At 44.6% G+C, this 26072-nt stretch overlaps 2 protein-coding genes across 2 annotated transcripts in view; one reads left to right on the forward strand and one right to left on the reverse strand.

Moving 5' to 3' along the window:
• Positions 1-26072, reverse strand: part of TMEM272 (transmembrane protein 272) — a 69161-nt gene that overhangs the window by 29568 nt on the left and 13521 nt on the right. The gene's annotated exons all lie outside the window — the stretch shown is intronic.
• CCDC70 (coiled-coil domain containing 70) lies at positions 12669-13337 on the forward strand. The gene has a single exon (XM_010982399.3). The coding sequence runs from the start codon at positions 12669-12671 to the stop codon at positions 13335-13337; it is 669 nt and encodes a 222-aa protein (XP_010980701.2).

Genomic DNA, 26072 nt, shown 5'->3' on the forward strand with positions numbered 1-26072 from the left:
GTAGAGTTGAGTCAAAAGTTGAATTTAGAGCATAAATTTTATTATGCGTGTTGTTCCGTGAAAGCCTTGAGGTGACCTACATAACCGGTCCCTGCTGGTAAAAGTGAGCTCAATCATTCATTGAGTAAGGAGTGCTCACTCCAAGCCAGACACCAGGAGTAAAAGGATTATTTCAAAAAGTCCAATGTATCCCATAAGGAATTTTAATTCAAAAGAGTAATGAGTTAATGAGCATATGCCTGAGTTTAATTACAAAGGAGCCTGTGAGTTAATGAGGGTATGCCTGACTTCTTGACAGAAGGCACGGAAATGAAGGAAGGTATTAAAATTGGCCGAAGACCAAGTTGTGCACCATATAAGGAGCGATCAGGGAACCAATTAATACTGACTCCCCTGTTACCGAGTGTTTGTTCCTACCCTCCTCCCCCAACCGTGCAGAAGGCTGTCTTTTATCATGTGTTATTCTCAAACAAACTAGATCTGTGTAACCATTCTCATTCTTGTCGTGCTTTTCCTTAGAGAACTTTCCATCCTGATGTCACTCTTCTATTTGAGTCACTTTTTCTATATTTACCATCTACTAATCCTGCCGGCTTCCTAATTTGGGAGAAAATGATCAGGGTCCCTCCCTTCAAGTTCCACCTGAATCAGAAAGCATTTTCAATAGACTTTCATTTTCTTTTTGACTTTCCTCAGCATTACAATTTTCCTGAAGATAATTTAAGAAAAAGAGAAGCAGGCTGTCTCCTGAACTCGTTCAAAGAAGAAGAAGAATGAAAAGATAGTCAACTCTGACCCATGCTGCAGCCTGGATGAACCTTGAAGACATTGTGCTAAGTGAAATAAGCCAGTCACAACAGGACAAATTCTGTATGATTCCACTTATGTGAAGCACCTAGAATAGTCACATTCACAGAGACAAAAAGCAGAATGTGGTTGCCAGTGGCTGGGGGGAGCAGGGGATGGTTTTTTTAATGGGTACAATTTCAGTTTTGCAAGATGAAGAAGTTCTGGAGATGGATGGTGGTGATGGTTGCCCAACAATGTGAATGTATTAACCAACCAACCAGAACAGGTGCCAGTGGTGAACAGTTGGTACAGCTATCAGTGTGCAGTGACACACATGACAGGCACACGGTAGGCCCTGAGTGTTTTCTCATCAAGCACGATGTCATTTGTTGATTTGCAATAGATTTTAAATAATATTTTAATTTTATTTTACCAAGAGGATTTTTCAGGAATAGAGTCAAGGATGTTCATAACTTGGTCTCAACCTATCTTTCCAGCCCTTTATTTTTCAACATGCCTCCACATGCACCCGCCTACTCAGAATCCTTCAGCAACTGTCTAGCATCCATAGGGTGCTGTGAAGTCACACAGAACAAGAGCTTCAGGATCCCAGCATTTCCTTCCTTCTCGTGGGCTGCTCTCTGTCTGGGCGACACTCCCCACTAACAACCTGGAAAACCACCCCACTTTCAGCCCAGACCTCCTCTCTGAAGTCTCCCTCGGCTGTCTCCTGCTTACTCCGCACCTCCAATCAACAATCAAGGAAAAGCTGGCCCCTTTCTCCTCTGTGCACCCCCAGTGGACCCTGAACACACTTCTGATGCAGTGCCTTTCACATGACACTTGTCCTTGTGTCTTCACATGGTCTCTCCTCTGTACGTATTTGTGTCCTAATTTACTCTTCTTATAAGGACCCCAGTCAGTTGTACTGGATTAGGGCTCACCCTAATGACCTCATTTTAACTTCATTTCCTCTTTAAAGACACAATCTCCAAATACAGTTCTTTTCTGAGGGGTTAGGATTTCAACGTATGAAATTTGAGGAGGTGCACAATTCATCTCATAATACCCACCTTCATGGAGGTTACATTCTGGGACCTCACATGGTGCCCTCTTACCAACACAGCGTGGCTGTGGCCATGGAAATGGTGGCATGCAATGCCCAGGGGAAGCCTGCAGGCCTTGACCTGGACTTCGGGGCAGGCGACCCCTGTGGGACAGTTCATGCTCCCCAGCTCCCACTGGATCAGGCTGTTGCTACTCTCCTTTCCTCCTTCCCTCATTCTCCTTTTCCCCAGAACTCATCCCCGATGGACCTCAGGCTCTGCTTCTAGACGCTTACATATGTAAGACAGTCACACTGTATTACATCTAGAGGCATGTGACATATGGTTGACCCACACTTTATGGTGCTAAACTGACCGCTAAAGAAGAAAGCCTGTCCTCTCCATCATGTATTGGTACATTTCATTTAGACATAGAATCTGTGGCGTTATTTGGAGCAATACAAATGTCTAGTTCCCCATCAATCATTCATCTATTGGTTTTGAAAAATACATACGAAAAATGCGAAAAATATCCTTAGGAATGTGAAATAGTGGCTTCTCTCTGATTTCATCACTCCTTGTGCATATATTAGCCAAAGTTCTGCAAAGCTTTCCCACATCAGCTGGGGCTGTTTGGTAATTTGGTCTACAGTTTCTAAATGAAAGGCAGTATACATTGTTCATTCTTTAAATTGCCCTTTAATTTTCAAATATTTCTTTAATTTTCAAATTTTCAGAGATGTTAATAGCCTTAATTGTACTTTCAATGGTGATCAATGAGTTTTTCTGTCTTTTAAAATTGTTAGTATCATTATGGAGTCATGGATTTTAGAGATTGAATAGATTTCAATTAACCACAAATGTTATTCTTTTTGATGGTCAAGTTCTCACAGTTTTGGTCAGCGGGAACCTACTCAGATTGGCTCCTTTTGACATGACAAGACAGTGTCCTTGATTTCTGGAAAACCATGTCCCAGGTTCAGTTTGTACCTTCCTTTTCCTAGACCTAGAAGCAGTCATTTATCAGTGGACCCCTGGTTCATTTCAGTAGAGGATAAGGGACTAAGACCTGTGCGCAGGGATATTCGTGGCTTCTGGGATATTGTTGCTCTCAGTCCATTACAATAAGCAGAGGTATGCGATGCATACCTTTTAAAGTCATGAGTTCATGAACATTTTTTAAATTTAAATGTAATATTATATAGCATTTTATGTGTCTTGCTTGATTTTATAATTGTAATTCCTTTTCTTTTACACTGAAAATCTTGATTCTGAATGTTATTACCACAATTACTTACATGCTTTGTCATATAATAAAGTTTCAAAACAACAATACCGGCACTACTGTAAAAATAAAACTACCAAGTTGAAATTCCAAATTTCTCTGTAGTCCTTTTTGTCCTTAGATTAAATCCTCCTAAGGAGACAGAGTCAAAACATATTACTATAAAGTTAGTTGAAATAAACCCTTCCTCCTCTGTACCGATATAGTACTATTTGATATATGGTTATGCTCATGTGTTTGTTCCCAATTTTAAGAATATTTTTTCAGAATAAGTAATGTATTTACATCACTCAAAGACCAAAACCTCCTAGAAAGGTATTCACAAAGGGGCCTTGCTTCTACCCCTGCCTCCTCCATTGTTCCCATCCTAAATAACCATTTTATTAACTTGATGTTTTTCATCAAGTATTTGTGCAAACATAAACAAGTACATAGGTATATATTCTTCCTTCTTATACAATATGTAGCAATACTCTGTACCTTGTTGTATTTCACTTCATATATCTTGGAGCTCTCTTCATATCAGCACGTGGAAACCTTTGCTCAGTTTTTATAGCTGTGTAGTACTCTGCTGTGTGGATATGCTGTAGTTTATTCAAGTTGTTCCCTATTGCTGGAAAATTGGATTATTTCCAATCATTTGTAGTTACAAAGGGCACCCTAATGAACTGAATAACCTTTGCGAGCACCACTGTTTACCTGTAGAAGTACACCTGTGGGGCAGACTTCTAGAAAGGGAATTGCTGAGTGTATAGGTAAATGCATCTATAATTTCGTTAGACACTAACCAATTCACCTCTCTAGGGGCTATGACATTTTGTGCTCCTACCAGCACTGTATAAGAGGGCTTAATTTCTTAGAGTTTTGCTAACAGAATGTACTGTTAAAATTTGTGTTTTTGCCAAGCTGATAGGAGAGAAACACAATATTTATTTTCATTTGCATTTCCCTATCATTGAGGTTGGAATTTTTTTCATATGTTAAAGGGTCATTTGCACTTGTCTGCAATTAATTTATTCACATTCTTTGGCCATTTGTTAGGCTGTTGATCTTTTTCTGCTTGATTTGAGAAGCACTTTGTAAAATGAGCACAGTGGGTTTAGCAGGAACAAAACAGAGTCTGCCTTCCAAGGCCGACTTCCCATGAATGATCCCTTTCTATGACTAGTGCTTCTAGAAAGAATTCTCTTCTCTCAATACAGAGACTGAGGCCACGGGCCGTGATGATTAATTATGTTGCCACTGTCTTCATTTGTGAGCAGTTTTCCAATTTGACCTACTCTTCCAGGGAAATAATCTATCTTCCTAATGGAAGAAATCAATTTCCAAAAGTAGAGGGATGTGTACTCTTGCAGTTATAAAAAAAAAAAAAATCCTGCTCTCAGAAATATTTAGAGAAATGGGGAAATTTTTGTGATACATTATTACATGGAAAGGCAAGCCACAAAGATTATGCACAACATAAAACCAATTGTTTAGAATATATCTAACTGTAAGGGAAGGAAAAAGATTGGAAAACTGTACCCCAAAATGTGCACCGTGGTTACCTCTGAGTGTTGGGATTACGAATGATTTTAATTTTCTTCTTCTATTTTCCAATATTTTTAAACAATGAACACGTATTGCTTTGAAAAGTAACAAGAATGATAACACTATTTTTAAAAATAATAAGTATTGAACAAAATTTAAGCTAAACCCCATATCTTGAGTGAACAGAAGCTGTTGATTTGGTGCAAAGTATGGAGCGGGAAGCTTATCCTTTCCAACTCTGTGAGCTCATTAATGTTGAGGACCAATTTATTTTCAGTGCCCGATCACATTTAGCAACAATAATCTCATTTATTATTTCCTCCAGAGACTGTAAGGTTTCCTTGGAGTAGCAGACATTTTATGAATTGTGAATCACTGAGGATCCCAAGATTTGAGGTGAAAATATTCCACCAACTCATCTAAACCAACTCCATTTGAACTTCAAATTTCTAATCAGGGCACAATCACTTTCTAGGCACTTAAGACCTGTCCTTACTTCCCCCATCTTCATCCCTTGCCACCACTTGACCACCTGCTGAATCTCTCTTGGAAATACTCTTTGTGGCTTTCTATTCCTCCTTGACTTCCCCACGACAATACCAGTCACGACTTGGACTATCTGCTGCTTCCATTATTACAGCAACCTTCTGTGTCAGAAAAGAATGGCTAAAAAACAAGGAATTAGGACACTTAGAATGACTAAGTAAGGGGACAGATGGATTTAGAGCCCCCCAACTCCTCATCTCCAAACAATCGTCAAGAGTTGACTTGTCTGGCAGTTCACTGAAACGCTCCACCCCCGGGACTTGTCTTTATTTGACCTGACTTAATGCTGAGTTTGTGCAAACAGGGCTAAGCCTCAGGGCATTTGTCAAAAAAAAAAAATTAGTGGTAATTGTTTATCACAGCTGCCTGGGGCCGTGTTACCAGCTGGGGCTAATAAGAGGCTGACCAATAACTTAAAAACTGGAGAGTAAGATGGAGGCTTTGAAGAGTTCTGACATATTTCTGGGAATCTGGAAGGTCACATGCATGTGAGTGTCCACATGCCCAGAAAGGCCAGAGGAGGCCATGATTTCTCACCTCCCGCTGACCTGGAGGCCCTGCACAAGGCAGAATTGTAAACTACCTGCATGAGCACTGAAGGCATGTCCCGACACACACAGACACACACACACACACAAGGCCCTTCAGCAAAGGGGGAGACCTACTAGTTCAAGGAGCACTCTTAATTCATCATTAGCTGACCACCAAGCTAACGCAGCAGACTTCAGTGGCCGCACACAACAAAAAATACAGACGTTGCAGAATTAATCCAGGCAAGTCACTAAACAAACGGCAATAACTAAAACAACAACAAACCTGAGGAGGGGGAGTCTCATTCCCAGAGTTGCCACACTGTATCATTTGTAATATAACTATATTATTTTAAACATCTACTTTTAACAAAAATGTATGAGACGTGCAAAGAAACAAGAAAGAATGGCTCGTACACAGGGGGGACAATAGCCAATAACTATTTTCTGAGTTATCTTCTTTTTGGTTAAAGACTCTGTGAGGAAGTACAGATGTTGTACTAAACCAAGATATTGCATCAGTTATAAATATGATCAAAGGACTGGAAGAAAGCATGCCTAAAGAGTTAAAGGCAAGCATGAGAATGCTGTATCACCAAACAGAGAGTATCAATAGACAGAAATTATGTTTTAAAAAGAACCATATAGAAATTCTGGTGTTAAAAATAAAAAAGAGAGGGGCTCACAGCAGCTTTGAAGTGGTAAAATAAAGAATCAGTGAACTTGAAGGGAGGTCAACAAAGACTATCCAGTCTAGGCAATAGGGAGGAAACAGAATGAAGAGAGATGAGCAGAGCCTCGGAGACCTATGGGGCACCAGCAAGCTGCTAGCATACGTGTACTAGGAATCCTAGAAGGAGAGGAGGGAAACAAAGAGGAAGAAGCAATATTTGAAGAAATAACCAAAAACATCTTAAATTAGAGGGAAATTTGTATCAAATCTGTACATCTAAGAAGCTCAACAAACTCTAAGTAGTATAAACTCAAAGAAGCCCACATTTAGATACATCATAGTTAAACTGTCAAAAGACAAGAGACGAGAGAGAACCTTAAAGCAGCAAGAGACATGATTCCTCATATAGGAGCCCCCACTGGAAGGTGATTTCCCAGAAGCCTGCTCCTGGACACAATCCAGGTAGAATGTGAGGTGACAATCATTTGTGAGTCATCAACAGGGCCAGCCTATTGGTGAAGTCAAAGATGGAAGACGAGGTCTTTCAAACCCTTCAAGTTCTGTTTCATTTGGGGCCCCACCTTGGCCCTCTCCACTCTGTGAGTCAGGACTGAGAGGGGACGGGGGTGGGATGGGGTGGTCATTGCAGACAGTGTTAGGGGAGCCTGTGAAAACGACATCACTAGGGATCTGATGTGACAATGACTGCCTGCCCTCTGCAGGCTGCAGGACTTGCCCAGTTGGGAAACAGCTAAGCCGTAAGTAACTGTTGGCTTTAGACTGGATAGTACTGGTTCTAAGCATAGCGTGATACATAACATTTCCTTTAAAAATTAGTTCCTAGCTTTGGAATATAAGATTGAGGATTAAGCGTGTTTCTTTGATTCATGCTTTTATATTTATAGAGGTACATTAAACAGTAAAAACTGTTTAATGTTTACTTTATATCTAAATACTTACCTACATATTTGATATTGTACTTATTTTACCTCTTTCTCAAAGATAATTTAAGTGGTCACGAGAAAAACTTTGGAGATAAATTTTTTCCAAAATTCTAACCCAGAATGCTTGCCATTCATTCAGCTGACGTTTACTGAACATCTATTATGTACCAGACATTGTGCGGGATGCTGGATACAGAGATGGGAGATGAAGTGATTTTAGCCGGAGAGGAGGGGCATAAGCCCAGTCTGAACTTGGTGGGGGAGTTTCAGGAGAAGCTGCCTTGGGAGAGGAGACTCCTTATCTGAGTCTTGACGCATTAACTGGAGGAAGTGGATTTAAGCAAGACTAGCCGGAGAGAGAGAACAGCATGGCATGGAATTGAGGAAAACTCGGCACGTTTGAGGAATTCCAGGTGGCCAGAGTTTAAGGCATCAGGGGAGACGGCTAAAATGGTTTGTAGGGGCAGGTTGTGATTGTCCTGGCATGCACATACAGGAGACTGAAAATGACACAAAATGGAATTATTCCTATTTATTGAGCACTTGCTGTGTGCCAGGCACTGTGCTAGGCACTCAACATACCCAATTTATTCCTCATAGGAGCTCTGGGAGGTAGGTACTGCATTAGATGATAAAGTATACTCTGTTGGGGAAAAGAGTCCACAAAGAGACTCGGAAAGAACCATTGGGGAGGCAGGAGGAGAACAGAATGGCCTGCTGTTATAGGCATCAAGAGGGATTCATGCCAGATGCTGCCGAGAGGTCAGTAGGATAAGGACTAAACAGCTAGCAGGTCACTGGTGATCTCAGCAGGTTTCAGGGGAGTTGGGGGGTTGCTGTAGGATGAGGGTGCATATGCAACCCAGGAATCGTGGTCAGATTGTAGGCTGCTCTTCTAAGAAGTCTGTTTAAGGAGAAGAGGGCTAGCAAGCAGCTAGTAGAGGGAGTTAAAGGATTCTGTTTTGGGTTGAGAGGATGAGAGAGACCTGGGCATGCTTGAGTGCTGAGAGCTGAGAATGAGCAGAGGGAGGAGGGGGAAGACCCGTGAGTGAGGGACCACGGAGGAAACAAGGTCACCCTGAAGCGGGGAGGAGACAGAGGGCCTTGGCCAGGAGCCCAGAGGAGGGCATTAAAGATGGATGTGGGTGTCAGGAGGGTGAGCTGGAAGCTGAGGATGTTCCTGCTTGTTCTGTTTTCTCCCCAAGTAGGAACGAAGATTCTCTGAGGAAAGGGCTGTCCCTCAATACTTGACTCATAATTTGTGTATTTCTATGATATATTTATTCAGCAAGTGTCATAAGCAGATTTCTCCTACTGCTGCCTAAGCGGGGAGTTAGATCCAGGGGAGAAATTGTATACGGTGAGATCTGAGTGCTAACTGACCCACAGCTTGTAGTTTGTCCTGTTCTCAAGGGGCTCCATGGCCTGAGCCAGCGGCCCTGAATTGACTTCTCCACTCAGCTCTCCTCTTGATAAATGCAGACACGCGCTGTTCCTTTGTGGGGAGCAGCCCTAAAAAGAAAGCCCGCCCAAGGCAACAATCGGTGTTATACCTGCGGAATATGTGAGGCCACAAAAGGCCAGAAAAACCTGGACAGGGTGAAATGTAGAACTGGGCAATAGTTGGTATCTGTGACAAAAGGAAAAGGGAACTCACTGAGTTCCCTAGTTAGAGCAAGCATGCTAACAGCGTAAGAAATAAAGCTTCAGCGTAATTTGGAAGGTGGTCACTTTGGGCGTTGGGGTATGTCCAGGAACCACTGCAGGAGAAAGTCAGAAGCCTGCACAAACGTTTCCTTATTGTGCAGCGGACACGCTGGGGACAGACAGGTCTCACACATGAAAGGGGACTTTCATGAACCTTATTTTGTTGTTTGTTGAAAATATATAGTTATTACCTTTAGTGATAACATTCAGTGTTTTTAAATTGCTTTTTAGTGTGGGTGTCTGTATAGTTTCCTCCAGCAGGAGGGGTGTATGAGGAGAGGAGAGTTTTCATTTCAAATGAGTGACCAAGTTGCTAACATTCTCAACCAGTCCAGTGCTTGATACAGATTCTCCCTCTTAGACACACACACACACACACACACACACACACACACACACACTCACAGTGAAAACATCAGCCCGACGGTGTTCACAAGTAGCACTGCTTGACTGCACAACATACTTCTAAACATGACCTTTGCCTTTCCAAGTCTTGACTTAATCTACTTAGATATTTTTATAGGTTTTTTTTTAATTGCAGTAGAAATTAACACAACGTTGTATTAATTTCTAGTGTACAGCATAGTGATTCAGTTATCCATATATATATATATATTCCTTTTCATATTCTTTTCAATTATAGGCCATTACAAGATATTGAACATAGTTCCCTATGCTATACCGTAGGACCTTGCTGTTTATCTATTTTATATATAGTCATTAGTATCTACAAATCCCAAACTCCCAATTTATCCCTCCCCACGTCCTTCCCCTCTGGTAACCATAAGTTTGTTTTCTATGTCTATGATTCTAATTTTGTAAATAAGTTCATTTGTGTCTTTTTAAAAAATAGGTCTTTAACCTATTTATGTAATAAAATGGGGTTGATCATGGTCCCTACCCCGCAAGGTACCTATCTTACAGTGTGAAGGGATTAAACAGGTCACACAGGTAAAGTGCCCTACATTAAAGGGCTGAATAAATGTGCAGGTAGGAATTGCTATTACGAATTATAGTTAGAGGGCTGGCTGTTGCTGACGGCTATCTGACAACTCTAGTTGACCCTGAGGCTTTGTTCACAGCTACCTAACCCACTTCAGCAAACACTTGTGTTCTCACAGCAGAAAGAAAGAAATGTGAGGACTTGAAGGAGGTGCTTTCCCCCACCTCAAGATACTAACAGTCACATAAATAGCAGGAATAAGACAACCACACTACACTGTGAGTAGTCAAAGTTCCAAAACTCAACAAAACTCAGTTCACGTCAACCAACATTTTTGTCAATGACCCCAGATATGCACAGCTTTATATTAGATGCTGGGTTACTGGGCGTCTAACAGCAGCAAGGCGGGTCCACATCTGATTTCAATGAAGTGTGACACGTAAACGTCAGAGTGTGCAGGGACAGGTAGCATCAAGGAGGTGGTGATAAACTTTGACTGGAGGGTCTCAGGAGCTTTCAGAGGGGAAGGGATGAGCAGGAGTTCAAGCCCACAACAGGAGGAGGTCATCTCAGCAGAGGACTCAGCATGTCCACTGGTGTAGACGCTGCAAACTGCAGGTCGTGTCCAGAGAATGAAGCTACTGAGGCTTAGCTGCAGAGCTGAATGGACACTGGGTAGAAAGTGAAGGGGGAGAAAGCAGGGGTCAGGCTGCAGAGGGCCTCAGTCAGACATTTGGATTTGGCCTTTGGGCCAGGGGGTCTTCGAAGGTTTGTGAGCAGGTGGGATGTGACAGGCAGTGTTTTAGAATCACCCCTGGGGCTACAGTGTAGGGATGGATAAAATCAATACCATCCACCAGTTAGGCTGTTACAGTCATTCTGGCCTGAGCTGGCTGTGGTCAAGGAGATGGAGCAGAGGGTGTGGGTTCAAGAAATGTTACAGATCCTAAGGGGGAGGACTTGATCATTAATTGGAAGTCTTTGAGGAAGGAGTCAAGGTTGAGCTCCAGGCTTCTGGCTTGTGTGACTGGCTTGTGTGACTGGGTGGATGGTGATGCCACCAGCTGTCCACAGCGTAGCTCCCATGTCTTCACTGTGTGCACACACACACACACACACCCCAGCTGTGTGTCCTTCCTTCTCCCCGACTCCCTGCTCCCAAGTCAGAAAGTAGAAAAAGGAGAAAGCCAGGAAGTCTGAAGGTGCTCCACAGCATGGTACTTGGTGGGACCCACTGAGAGAGGCCACACCCTGGCAGCTGCTTCCAGAAAGCTCAACATGCAAATTGATGCCCTTGCCATGTGTATGTACCCATTGTCCTCCCCGCACTCTAACCACTGCCCCACCTCCAGAATTCTTCCTCATCTCTTAACCCACCTTTTGTTGTTCCTGGAATTTTTGTGGATGGTTCTGATATCTGATACCTCAGATAATGGCAATGGTTGGAAATCTCCCTCCCTCCTTCCCTCCTTCCTTCTCTCCTTCATTCCTTCCCTCCTTCCTCCCTTTCTTCTCTCCTTTCTTTCTTTCTTTCTCCCTAGCTTTTATTTTACTGTGAAACACAATGCATTTACTGGAGCACATAAAACACCCATTTCCAACTTAGCACATTTTTATAATGAACACACATGCAACTGCCACCAAGTAAGGCAACACAGTCCTACTCGCCCCTCAGAAGCCCCTCTCGTGTCCTCACTGAATCACAGCCCTTAGTCTCCTACCTCCCCACCCCATCCCTCACACACAAGTAATTACTCTCTTGACCTAATGGGACTCACTTACTTGCTTGTCTTTTTTGTGTTCTCACCCAAGTATATTTCCTTGAACAAGAGAGTTTCATTTTGCCTATTTTGGAACTCTTTCTTTCGAAGTCATTGATCCTGCTTCTTTCTTTCATCATTATGTTTACAAGATTCACCCACATTCTTCCACGTGGCTATGCTGTCCTTGCACGAATACACCCCCACATTTTAATTCCGTTCTATTGTCATGGTCATTGGATTGCTTACACTCCCAGATACATACCCGGTGGAAACTTTTGAACTGTGACCAAGTTACAGGCACAGGAATGTTCAGGCCGCTCTGTTCGTAAGAACTCAGTGGGTCTCATCTTCTGTTTCCCATGTGGCTTGTTAACAGAGGACACGCACACATTCCCTGCTGGGAGCATGCCCATCAGAAGGTTATAAGCAATTCCCAAGTGAGAGAGCCAACACTTTCAATGTATTTTGGTGGATTTAACACACATCACTTTGGGGCTGTGTACTTGATTATTTCAAAGCAAAACATAACTGTGACACATCTCAAGTGGTCACGTCACACTCGTCTGTTCAGACACCCTCGTTGAGAGCCACTACCCTTGTTGGCTGATAGTCTGTTATTTTGGCAGCCTTGAGCATGAATGTATTGACCACCTCTTCAGCCCAAAGTGATGACCACCCAGTGCCTTTCTCTACCAAAGCTCGTCCCTCACAAATACCACCAAGGGGACAAAGAGAACAATGGTTACAATTTCCCAAGTTAAATGGTGCCAACTCCAGGGCTTGCCCTCTGGGACATGCTGTTCACGGACGTGTTCTCTCTGGTGCCCCCACAGGGTTGGACCAGCAGACCTGCACTTGGCCAGCGCCCTGTCTTCCATCGCAGCCCCTCCGCCATCCTGGCTGACTAGGATGATGTTTCCCTTCAAGGTGAGCAAATGGATGGGGCTGGCTTGCTTCCAGTCTCTGGTGGTCTCCTCATCCAACATTCGCCAGAAGAAACTAATCCACAAGCTGCAGGAAGAAAAGGCGTTCCGGGAAGAGATGAAACATTTTCGTGAGAAAATAGAAGACTTCAGGGAAGAGATGTGGAATTTCCGAGGCAAGATCCATGCCTTCAGGTGCCAGATCTTGGGCTTTTGGGAAGAAGAGAGACCTTTCTGGGAAGAGGAGAAAACCTTCTGGGAAGAGGAAAAAGCCTTCTGGGAGACGGAAAAATCTTTCCGCAAAGAAGAGAAAGCCTTTTGGAATAAGTACCGAATCTTCTGGAAGGAAGATAAGGTCTTCTGGAAAGAGGACAATGCCTTATGGGAAAGAGACCGGAACCTTCTTCAGGAGGACAAGGCCCTGTGGGATGAAGAAAAGGCCCTGTGGGTAGAGGAAAGAGCTCTTCTGGAGGAGGAGAAGGCCCTGTGGGAGGATAAAAAGTCCCTCTGGGAGGAAGAGAATGCCCTCTGGGAGGAGGAGAAGGCCTTCTGGGTGGAAGATGGCGGCCACGTTGCTGAGGAGCAGATGGTGGAAGGCGGGCACCACAACGTCAATGGGGGGCCACAGTCGCCGGCCACCTCCCGAGGCAGGGCCTGAGCGCAGGAGGTGCGGGCCACGGGGTCCAGGCTCTGCAGGATTGGGACGCAAGTCCAGGGTGACCCCAGGTGCTGAAGGAAATATGCTCTTATTTGTCTCCTGGCTTCAAAAGATCTAATAAAGTCCTGAGGAGAGGTTTGGAAAATCAGCTTCTTTAAGGAAGGCCAGCTGTAGTTTTTCCAGGTTTGGTGACTCTCTGAGGTCATGGTCCCATCCTCCAGTCTGTATTGCTGTCCATGGAGCTTGGGATGGGGCAGGTCATCGCGAGCCTGGCAAGTGTGGGTGGGTGTGAGTGGAGACCCTGTGGCTCCTGAAAAGACTCAGAATGGGAGGTGGGGGGGGCGCTCAGACAGTGCCAGCGAGAGACAGCTAGGGCTGGAGAGGGGAGGAGACATCTCTGCCCCTGTCCTGCTGTGGGGCAACCATTCTCCTCCACTCTGGGCAGTCCTGGAGGACTGCAGGAGGCTGACAGCATTCCAGAAAAGGCCACAGTGTGGTTAACAGGGCATTTGTGGCTTGTCCTCACATGGCAGGCCATTTAGAACACATGGCATAATCCCCTAATGGTCCACAAGCTCACAGTTCTAGGTTTCCACAAACTTCTCAACTGCCCATTCTGTGTAGCGTGAGAAAGGGGCGTGGCATTAGAGCTCCACCCACAGAAGCACTTCCCTTCCCTGGTGATGGGGTCCTGAGGACTGGGTAGGGCCATCTGGGAGGTGTGAGGGAATCTTCCCTGCCCCGAACACTCGCATTAACATGGGTCTCACACACCTACTTCTCTGCATTATCAGTTCCTTTCTCTGTGTTTCCCTCCTTCCATCCATTAAAAATTAAAGTGCCCCAGGGAGGTAATGCATTAAATGAACGTATAGGTGTGTGGTCAGCAATCTAGCGCCCACCTTCTCTTCTGTGATTAGACCATCTATAGGGGCATTACTATGGAAGGAACCACAAGGTGGGTAGTAAGAGATGTCAAGCCAGCATCTCCTGCTTTCCCTTCTCTAGAGCCTGGCCCACACTGTCATTAACGGAGCCATTTACCCCGCCTTTGTGCTCCCCTCACTGCATCACAGCACGCTCACCTCTGCCAATTCATGGACCCTTCACCACAACTCTGTGGGTTGACAGGGAAGGGACACAAACCCATTGTGAAGAAACAGAGACCTGGAGAAGTGGAAGGACTGCCCCTGGCCAGGCAAGAAGCAAATGGAAGATCTAGGACTAGAGTCCATATCATCTGCCTGTTGGTCCTGTTCCTTTTCTAGTGCAGCCTCTGGTCACAGGATTTGGTTTTCCAGCAGCTCAGCCAATAATGATATCAGGGCTGGAAGAGCCTGAAAGCCCCTCAGGATTTCACCGTGGTTTGGGTTGGCGGTGGAGAGACGGGGAGAGGAGACGACAGGGTCCCCCTAGGTGTGCCGAGCAGGTGTCTGGGTACCGACTTCAGGAGCAGCCCCTATGGCTCCGTATCACTCTGGGAAAGTTGGGGTTCCTTTCACGGCCTCTGATCCTCAGGGGTCAGGGCTGGGGCCGTGGGAGCACTTTCTCCTCTCACTCACCCAGCCTGGTATCCTCCGCTCCCAACAGGCCCTTGGGCAACAACTTCAGCCAGCCGATTAACACCATGCTGGTGTGGAAAATCAGAATTCAGGGGGAGACAGTGGGGGCCCTCACTCGAGAAGACCTGTCCCATGGATGGTATGGAGGATGGTAGGGACCACAAGGCAGCAAGAGCTGCAAATTCCACGATTCCAGTGATTCTACCACAAACAAAAAGCAAATCAATTGTTGATCTTAAGCCCAAAGAAATATAAACCAGAGGGAGGCTGGGAGTGGGCAGCTCCCCCAACAACAGTGTCTCCTAGAAACCACTGGGAGAGACAGCTGTCATTTGAAGGACTGGAAGAGGACAGGTGGGGCCGTCTGTGATCCACCCTTCATCCAGCAAGCAGCTGTAGACTTCCACTGCCCCCAAGCTGTCCTCCTAGGTCTCGGTGGTAAACAGACCAGTGCATCCCAAGGTGGTGAGGGCTGCAGGAGACAGCTCCAGGGAAAGCTCCTTTGGTGTCTTTTAACCAACTCTGGCAGTGCAGGGTGAGTGGCTGGGATCTGGGAAGTTTGTCTGGAGGTGGTGATGTTGAGTGAAGCCCAACAGTCCAGTGGGAATTATCTAAGGGATGGGGGCTGAGAGGTAGGAAGGCATTCAGACAGAGGGAACAGAGTAGGCGCACAGAAGAGCAGAGCAATCTGAGGAACTGAGAAAACTTCAGTGAGCACAATGGGGAATGCAGACCAATGAACTGGACAAGAAGGCAGGAAACTGATGGCATAAAGTCTCAGGGGCAATAGGGAGCTACTGAAGACTTTTAAGGAAGGAATGACGTATTAAGATTTACATTTTAGTAATGACATCTGACTACTCAAAGTGTAGTCCATGGACCAGCAGCGTTGGCCTCACCTGGGAGCTTGTTGGAAATGCAGAAGCTCAGATCCTGACCTACTGAATCAGGCTCTGCCTTTTAACAAGGTCCTTGGGTGACTTGTATGCACTTTAAAGTTGGCGAGACACTTCCACGGAGGAGTGAGTGGAGGAGGCCGGAGTAGACAAATGTGAGATCATTGGGCAGGTGGTGTCAGTAACCAAGGTAAGAGGTGCTGGTGCCCTGCCCCTGGCGGCAGTGGGGTGCGGAGGAGCAGGCAGCTTGCAGAACTACTGGGAGGCAAAGCAGAGTCCACTGGCTGAGGGATGGGTTGGGTTTGGGTGGCGCAGGCAAGACTGGTGTCAAGGATGATGCATAAGTTCCGACTGAGACACTGAGGGGGGTGGTTGTGCCCATTACTGAGAAGAGGCCCAGGAGGAAGAGGAGGAGGGGGGCTTTCTGGGTGAGGGGAGATGAGGAGTGTAGTCTGGGACATGCAAGATGGCAGGTTCCCTTCACCTGCTGTGTAGGGCAAGCTCTCCAAGCCTTGGGTAAGGTCAGCTTTCCCCTTGTTCACCCATCCAACAAGAAGTTGTGCAGCCAGCATCCCTTTGTTACATAAGTCTTTTACTCATCAGTTAATTCACCCTCCCTTTACTCATTCAACCACCACTGTGCCTTGCTGGCAAGATGCTATGTCTGGGAACATGTTGGTTCCCACCTACATGAAGCCTGAGTCTAGTGGGGGAAACAGATAATCAAATAATCATAATGTCATTATTTGTAAAATTCAACAAATGCTGGGAAGGAGGAGGGTACACAGGGTTCCCCTCCGAGTGCAGTCCAAACATGCCCCACATTCCTCTCGCTTACGTTAAACACAGAGCACAATCTGTAGAGATAAGGAATAAAACCAAATTTTAGGCAAAAGGAAATTAACCTAAGGATAAGTAAGCTGTGTACAACTAATAACTGGGCCCTCACATTGGTTCAGATGAAGGGAAGAGGCAGACAGTTGTCCATGAAAGTATCTTCCAACTTCTGAGTTGTTATTACTTCTGTACCCTTAGCATAAATGGAGATGGATTTCTCTGCAACCTCAACAGTAGCCAAAGCTGGTTTCCTCCTTCAGACGGCACCCAGGAGAAGGAGCATCATGGAACTCCTGAGAGACTTCCTGGGTGTTTCATGACTTCAGGTGCTAATTATCAGAGACACGCAAATCAAAACTACAATGAAGTATCACCTCATACCAGTCAGAATGGTCATTATTCAAAAGTCCACAAATGATAAATGCTGGAGAGGGTGTGGAGAAAAGGGAACCCTCCTACACTGCTGGTGGGAATATAGTTTGGTGCAGACATTATGGAAAACAGTATGCAGATTCTTCAAAAAACTAAAAATAGACTTACCCTATAATTCAGCAATTTTACTCCTGGGCATATATATATGGAGGGAACTCTAATTCCGAATGACACCTGCACCCCAATATTCACAGCAGCACTATTTACAATAGACAAGACATGGAAACAAACTAAATGTCTATCAAAAGATGACTGGATAAGGAAGTTGTGGTATGTTTATACAATGGAATACTATTCAGCCATAAAAAAGAGTAAAATAATGCCATTTGAAGCAACATGGATGGACCTGGATATCGTCATTCTAAGTGAAGTAAGCCAGAAAGAGAAAGAAAAATACCATATAATATCACTTATATGTGGAATCAAAAATAAGACACAAATGAACTTATTTACAAAACAGAAGCAGATTCACAGACACAGAAAACAAACATGGTTACTAGGGGATAAAGGGCATGGGAAGGGATAAATTGGGAGTTTGAGATTTTCAGATACTAACTACTATATATAAAATAGGTAAAGAACAAGTTTACACTGCATAGCACAGGGAACTATATTCAAGATCTTGTAGTAACCTATAATGAAAAAAAATGAAAACAAACATATGTATGTATACGTATGACTGAAACATTATGCCGTACACCAGAAATTGACACAATATTGTAAACTGACTATACTTCAATAAAAAATATAAATTTTAAAAAATTTAAAAAGAAATGGATGGGAAGATAAAATTGAGAAATTCTCTGAGAAAGATAAGCAAAAAGATAAGAAAATCAGTTAGTGGAAGTTAAAAAAAGACAGAAGTAAGACTAGGGCCTAGGACTTCCATCTTCCAAATAATGAGACCCAGAAAAGAAAAGTAAAGAAAAGGAATGCAGGAGAAGAAATCATCAAAGAAACAATTCAAGGCTACATTCCAGAACATAAGTTTACAGATTGAAAAGTCCCTAAGTGCCCCAAACAGTGGGTGAAAACAGATCCAACCAGGAGATATTACTGTGGAATTCAGAACCCTGGGGGCAAATAGAAGGTCCTCAAAGCTGAGAGAGAGAGGAAGACTAGAAACAGGAGTATCTGCCGATTTCCTGCCGCCACCACACAATGGCACATGGAGGACAATGGAACAGTGGGAGAGAAATGATTTCCAACTACGGGTCCTACACACAGCCAAACTATCAATCAAGAGTGAGAGTAAAATAAAGGCATTTTCAGGCACCCAGGATCTCAATTTACCACTAATACATTCTTTCCCGAGAAGCTCCACCAAAATAAGGGAGCGGATATGGAAATCAGGACACAAGGGTTAGGAGGGGGGAAGACCCCAAGGTGACAGCTGTGGCCCAAACCCAGACAGGATCCCAGGACAGACTGGAACAGGTCTGAGAGGGTTAAAAAAGAGCTGTAAGTGGTGGAATGCTTAAAGTAAGGGAATGGATTGGGAGGATATTAACACAGCTGGGGAAGAGCTGAGGGTGAATAAGTGGTAAGCGGGGAGAAAACTGAGCAAGTGGGAAGAAAGCAATAGTCACACACTAGTGTAAAACACAGTCTCGCGCAGAGAAGGAAAACTAGCGTAGTGTATTACATGCTCGGCTATGCATACATTTACACAGTTATGTAAATATAAATACTGATTGTGATCCAAGCAAAACTATGATACACAACCTTGGAATAAGAAGGGAGGATGAGAAATCTCTTTGTTTTCCATTGTGAGAAGTCAGTATGGAATGGCTAATACTGAAAATGCAAAAAATAGCGATACCCGCGTGTTACTGAGAGCAATGTTTCTCACACTTTAGCCTACGTCAGCCACACCCCTTCTCCAGCCACTCAGAAGTCTCTCCTTCCCTGCTCTTGAGCCCCTTGGTGACTCTGAGTTTTTGCACTTGTCCCTCCTGTAATCAGGAGTGCCCTCCTCCCCTCAGCCTTCACCTTGATTGATGAGCTCACACTCTCCCTTCAAGTACCAGCCTCCTATCACTTGCCCTGGGTCTCCTCCCCTGACCCCACCATCTGGGCGCGGATCCTTCTGCGGGTCCCCTCCCATCTGTACTTCCCGGGCACAGCACTCACGGTTCACACTGGACTGTCCTCTCTAGCTTATTTGCCCGAATCCTCCAGCACACTGTCAAGGTTGAGAAGGCAGAGACAATGCATATCCAAAAGCTTTGTGGCGTTCCTGGATCCCAGGATCCCAGCACCTTTGGAAGACCCTTTTTATGTCTGGGGAATTTCTAACCTTCTAAGGGAAGGCCAGAAGTTTATTTCCCATCCTCCCTTGCAGCCGGGCTCAGACATGTTACCCAGGCCCCGCCAATCACATGCATCCACGCCAGACTTCAGTGAAGAAAAGGATGCCAGGTGGAAGTCGTTGTGTGATGGTAACAGGAAACGAGTTCTTAGAGGCAGCAGGACTGAGGCCCCGGCAGAGAGATTCCTGCCTGGGACGGTGGCCGCAGAGCCCAAGCCCAGCCGCAGGGGCCGTAGGGGCTCCTCTGGGGCAATTTGGAACTGTGTTCTGGGCAACATTCCTAGCTGTGTAGCCCCTAGCCCCAATTCTCTGGCTGTTGGGGAAACTCTGTGAGCCACCTAGTATCTTTCAATAAATACTTTATCTCATAAACTAGAGTGTGTTTTGTTTTGTTTTGTAACTAAGTACCAGGACAAGGTGGAGAGAAACGGTCTTGCTTAGGCTTTATTCTCAGTGCCTAGCAAATCTTGGGCACTAAGTACTCAAACATATTTAATGATATAGATGAATGAATGAATGAATGAGTAAGGGGAGAACACGTCCCCTGAAGTCAGTGACACTGACCCTTGACTTTCGGAATGTGGACCAGCGTAAGTGCTTCCAGCCCTGCCCCTTCTCAACTTGGAGCCACAGTTCCCAGGCCATCCAACCCCAGGCCTCAAGGGGGTGAAGGAGAGATACCCCCTTGTTCTTCAGGGACTCTCTGAAGACGTACAACAATCTCTTTAACTCCAGAGAAAGCTAAATCACACGGGTGACTTCTCTCACTCCTGCAGGCGGGTGCAAGCGCACATCACCACTTGTTTTCTTATTTTTTTTAATTTTCTTTTTGCCTATTGTGAGCCCCTCCAGTTGGAAAGGTTGGTTTTGCTCATACTTGATGACGGTGCTGTCTGCACTGCCTCCTCCTCCCCCACATTTGAAATGAGTTTTAAGTAACATAAAACAATGCTTAGCAACAACCTGACTGGGGCTCAGTTCCTGGAGGGGTGGTCACTGCACACCCAGCTTCACTTTTTGCAGAACTCAGAGCTGGTTGCTTAGCAACAAAATGAGATGCCAGTTTAACTAGCTCTAGATCTACATTTTCCTAATCGATGCAGAAGAAAGACCCAGCCAAGCCTTGAGAGGAGAGAACGATTACTCACGTGGGTGAGCGCTCACTCTGCTGTAAGCACTGTGGTAAGTGCTGCCCACTGTGTTCATTATGGTTCAGTTAATCATCCCAACAAACCGGTGAGGTGGCACCAGTACAAGCTTCAATTACAAATGAGGAAATTGAGGCATAGGGAGCCCCGGGGGACACAACCGGCAATAGGTGAAATGGGAATCTGGACCCAGCTTGTCTCTGCTCCAGAACCCAAGTTTCTGCCAACTAAATTAAATGCCCCCATTCAGTAGGCCATCCCAGACGACTTTCCCTTAAAGCAGCTAAGGCGGAGAGCTCTTCCAATGGACCAGATGAGCATTCTTCAGCCACATAAAAAGTTAAGCTAAGCTCAACAAACTTCTTACATCTCAGGAACTCTCATCAATGAATGACCTGGTTTTGATGGCAGCCCCTCCCCATGACACATCACCAAGGAGATATTCTGATGACAGTTCCCTTGACTCTCCACCCACCTGCTCCTCTCCAATCTCAGCAGAGTGTCAACCAAATTCTGACATGGCCCAGGGGAAGCATTTCTTGACCCACTGTCCCAGGGGACTAGACCTGGTTCTGGATGATGGGAGGCTAGCCTGTGTCGGGGTTGGGGGGTGGGTGGTACTGGCTGGGAGGAGAATTGGGAGAAAAGAATCTCCTTGCAGGGGCTACTGACCTGGGGTGATCACACCCCTCTCTGATGCCAACCTACACATCCTTTGTTTATTACATCCCAGTTAAAAAAGAGCTGTTGGAGGGAGAAATACCAGAAGAAAACAGAAGTGAGTATTTGTCAAATCTAAAGTGTTCTATGGAATTAAACTATATTTGGTACAGGGAAAGAGGTAAGGACCAGAGATATGTTTCTGAATTGCTAAGTAGGAACTTCCTCACAATGTATTAAATAACTCTTCCTTTTTCTGTGTGAAGGCTCCTTAGTTATAAATTTATATGCAATAATGATATTTGTGTCTGTTACTTCTATCAATGTTTTAGTGTGTTAGTCAGAATTTCCAAAAGGGCAGATATAAAACTGGTTAACATTGGGCTTCATGGTTTGGTTTTGTTTCTAATAATGTGTTGAGCTGAATTTATTCAGAAATTCTGGGAATTGAAGGCTCACAGCGAACCTCCCTTAGCTGAATAAGAGAGGTCCTGGTCCTGGACCTCACAGATCACAAATGCCAACAGACAAAAATCGTTGTTATTGTTTTCATCTCAATCTTGTTAGAAAGATTCCTGAGTTTTGTGACTGCTTTGGTCAGTGGGAATCACAGGACAGGGAGCTATTGGCAGAACTGGGCCTCCCACGGGAGGAGATGGTGAGGACTGCAGCCTTAGTTAGATGGAAGAGTAACTCCAGGGTTTTCGGCAAGGGGCATCTCCCGTTCTCTGGGAAGCAGAGAAAACCAGCCTGCAGCTTACGGAGAGAAGCAGGGTGAGAGCCAGGGACAGAGACTCCTGGGCTCTGCAGAGTACACTGCTTTCTGGTTCCTGACCTTCCATGATTAGGCCATTCTATGAGATTCTCTGGTGTTCTCTTAAGACTTTCCTCTTGCTACTTACATAGTGGTTTCTCTTTCCTGAACCTGAAAAAGTTCTAAGGAACAAGAATCGCCTTTCTTGAGTGACCAAAGGTTTTTCTGTCTTCATGATGGACTGGACAAGCTGTCTATGGCCACTGTTTGCAGAAGCAATCCACCAAACGAGGGATGGGGAACACTGCTGTGATGACTCTAAGGTGATCCTTGGGTCATTTGAATCCCACGAACAGAGAATGTAACAATCTAAAATTTCTAAAATTCAGAGGAAGACTTGGAACCGGGGTGAAGTTAGGAGGAGAGATGGCAGGAGAGAGGCAAGTGAAAAATGTGTCCTTCATCTTCCCACCCCCCCACCACTGCACACACATACACAACCCTTCTAGTTCCATCAGGAATTTCAGATCACCTGTTTCATGCCAGGCACTTCGGAGAGTGAGACTTAATTTCAACAGATTGTCCTACATGATCAGAGAGAGCTTTGCCAAGGATGCTTTGGAGTATGGAGAAAGGTCATTTAAGCCCAACAAGGGGGTCAGAAAGGGCTTCCTAAAGAATAAAAGGAAGGAAGGGATAAAACAGGGCATCAAGTCATTAAGGATGCCTCAGGCTGACAGCCTCACTGACAGCAAAAAGGGTCTGATACTCCAAACACCCTCTTGGCCTGATGGAACGTGCAGTGAGGGATGGGTGATCAACAGAGCTGTTTTCAAGCTCCGATTTGGTTCGAGAACATTAGTAATAGAACAGGCACAGGTAATAAATAATAGTCTGTAGTCTTCATGGTAATTATTTCTGGGAGGTGGTAGGCGGCAGCAGTAATTTTGAAGATCCTAGATTGCTGACTTTTAAATTCAATTCCTTCTACCCCAAAGAAGTAAGAATTCTAAGCTGAGCTGTGAACAAAGAACTGAAAATCAATTGAAACCCTTGAAAAGACCGCTGTAATTATTACCCTCCTCCCTGGATGTTTTTACCAGGAGGGATGGGCCTGTAATATTAAAATAGTTGGCGATAATAATTGGTTGTTCTTTGGAACCTGACTGGGATGTCTAAGACATTAAGTAAGGATGGTACACACGAGGGAATAATTTTGTTAAGGTAATAAAAGGTACTTTTTGTTGTCCACAGTTAAACAACAAAGAAGAAACAGGGGGAAAAGTCAGTCCCCACTCTACCCCTGCATAGCAATCCCACTCTAGTGGGAAAAAAAAAAAAGACAAACAAATACAGTCCTCCTTCAGTGTAGGGGTGTGGGGAGGTTGGTTCCAGATAACAAAATCTATGCATGTGCAAGTCCCTTATACTCGGGTTCCACATCCACAGATATGGAGGGCGGACTGCCCTGATACAAGAAGAGATCTATATGTGTAAATGCTTCAAAACTGTATTTTTTGTTCACTGGGGTCACATTTTTTAAACTTAGGCAACAGGCTCCACAGCCCACAGCTGCCACGAGAAAACCACAGGTCCTTCTGGTTAATGGGATCCAAATTCCAGCCAAGGTCCTGGAGGAAGTTGGGAAGCAGGGACTACAATGATGAAGGCTTATGCTGAGAGGTGAGACAAACTGAGATTGCTCTGCCTGAGGAGAAGGAGGCTGAAGGTGACCAAGTAACAGTCAAGAATCTGGGTTGTGCTCAAGTGACCACTCACGGCAGCGGGGAAAGTTGTGGGAGCAGACTTAGGTCCCACAATGCTTGCGCTCCTACCTGGATAGTTGTTCTCTCCTGGGGAGGATGCAAAATCCCTTCTCTGGCCCTTCAGGAACAGAATGGGTTGTCAGTCACAAGAGATAACTGAATATCAAGGGCCTGGAAGGGTATAGAGAATATGACACTCCTTGATAATTTATCCCTATTTTTCCCAATGTCTTTTTAAAAAGCAATCAGAGAATAAGAAAGAAAGGAAGGACTAGAAAAGTTGGAGGAGGAATGGGAGAATCTGGAATCTATCTTATCAAATGGAGAAAGATTGACAGAAAGAGAGAGAGAAGACAGGCCTTTTGGAGAGGGAGTAAAAACTTGCCAGGCTGGATCAGAGCAAGAGGGGTGCTAAGGAATGAGAACCTCCTAAGAGTCAGGGTACAAAAGATTTGGGAGAAAAAGAAAAGAGGATGTGAAGTGTTAGCAGTGGTTGTCAGTTGTAAGCATGAGTTGTCACTGAATATTTCATCTAAATAATGTAAAGAAAAATTTACATCATTTTATGCCACTGAACTGTCTTTCAATGTGACACTGTTCTAGGACTGAACTGTGCGAGTCTATGATCTCACTGGGGTAAGCAGCCACTCACTTAACTCATCAAAGCCTCATTAGATGTCAAATACGCGCTGAGCACTGTGCCTGAGATTCTGTGACGATGTAATTTAATGACCCTTGGCTGTATACAATAACTAATATACACATTGTCCTGTGTATGCTTAGCAACATTTTGGAATCTGACAGCTGGGTCTTTATATTGCTGGTGCCTCCTAGTCTCCATTGAAAGTAAAGCTGGATATATTATCCCCAAATACAAGGAGAATTTGTTGTCTGATCTTAAATAACACCTTGCAGCATTAGCATCCCAGACAATTTTCCTTAAATTGTCTTACTCTCTGGTTTTATACATTGCTAAAGCAAAAATTAACTTCCTAAGAATTAAAACTCAGATCAAATTCATTCTTTTTTCGTGGTGGCATGGTCTCTGGTGATGTGTGTCTCACTGTAATTTTTTAATCAATCACCTCCCATCAGTGGACATTTACGTTGTGTCCAGGTGTGGCTGTTTGCCACTATGATGGCACTGCGGTAGCATCTTGGACATACGCCCTTTCTTACCGGTGGTTTTCTAGCTATGGGATAATTTCTTAAAGATAAAGTGCTGAGTAGAAGAGTATATATATATACACACACGTATATATATGAATACACACACACACATATTTAATAGACATTACCAAATTGCTTTGCTAAAAAGCGATACTATTCACACTTTTCCTCATATCCCCCCTGTTTCAGGCTAAATTGTGCCCCTTCTTCAAATCATATGTTGAAGCCCTAACTCCCAATGTGACTGCATTTGAAGACAGGCCTTTAAAGAGTTAACTAAAGTTAAATGAGGGCATAAGGTGGGGCCTCTTCTCTACAAAATTATTTCCCAAGTTCCTGTGGGTGTAACATTCCCATCCACTCCCTGTTTAGCACTGCCTAATCAAATTGATTTTTTCCAAATAAACTCTTAACATTATTAATATGCCTCAGTTTATCTTTTAATGATATTAATCAACTTGTTCATTTTTCTCTTATAAATCCATCTTGTATTACAGGGGGTCTCAGCCCAGAACTCAGAAGGTTAAAGGGAAAATTATTTTTCCTCTCCTACAATTCTTACTAGCCAGAACCTCGAGAAGTTAGAATCCAGATTTTACATAATGATGTTAGAGACTAGATTTGGGAGGCATTCTTCCCCACGGCTCCAGAGAAGGAGACTCAAAACAGCGTGAACTTGAGTCTGCGAAGCCCCCAGGAGAAGCCCGCATCTGGCAAGCTGCCGGGGAGAGGGTACCAACAGAGAAGGAGGGGTGCAGATGGAGGGGTCTCCCACAGATTGCCTTCGGTGCATGTCATGTCCCCTGGGGTGGAGGTGAGGGCCCAGGGAAGGCGTCACTGAGGCCATGTCTCTCTCAGGAGGGTATTAACGAGGGAAGTGACTGGGTTACTGTTCAGACATGAGTAATAAGTAATGGCCCATGTTTGGGGCTGACATGGAACATGCTGGCATTTATTACCCAGTGATCATTCAGCAGCTTAAAGCAAAGGTTCTTTCATTCTCTTTCACTTCAATCTTCTTGGAAACTTCTGTCAAGGAAGGAAAATTACCAACGGAAAAACCTTGCTATCTGTTTAGAGTTTACAGTTGGCAAACCACTTCCAAACTGATTATTTCATTTGATTCTTTCCCGCAAGCCTTGTCTGGTGCATAGGGAGTGCTTGCCTCAGCAAAGGTCACACAGATCGTAAAATTTAGC

The sequence above is a fragment of the Camelus dromedarius genome, chromosome 13 (assembly GCF_036321535.1).
Source record: "Camelus dromedarius isolate mCamDro1 chromosome 13, mCamDro1.pat, whole genome shotgun sequence".
NCBI classification, from domain to species: Eukaryota; Metazoa; Chordata; class Mammalia; order Artiodactyla; family Camelidae; genus Camelus; species Camelus dromedarius.

Coding starts and splice junctions, on each gene's coding strand:
- CCDC70 (XM_010982399.3), top strand. CDS start 12,669: ATGTTTCCCTTCAAGGTGAGCAAATGGATGGGGCTGGCTTGCTTCCAG.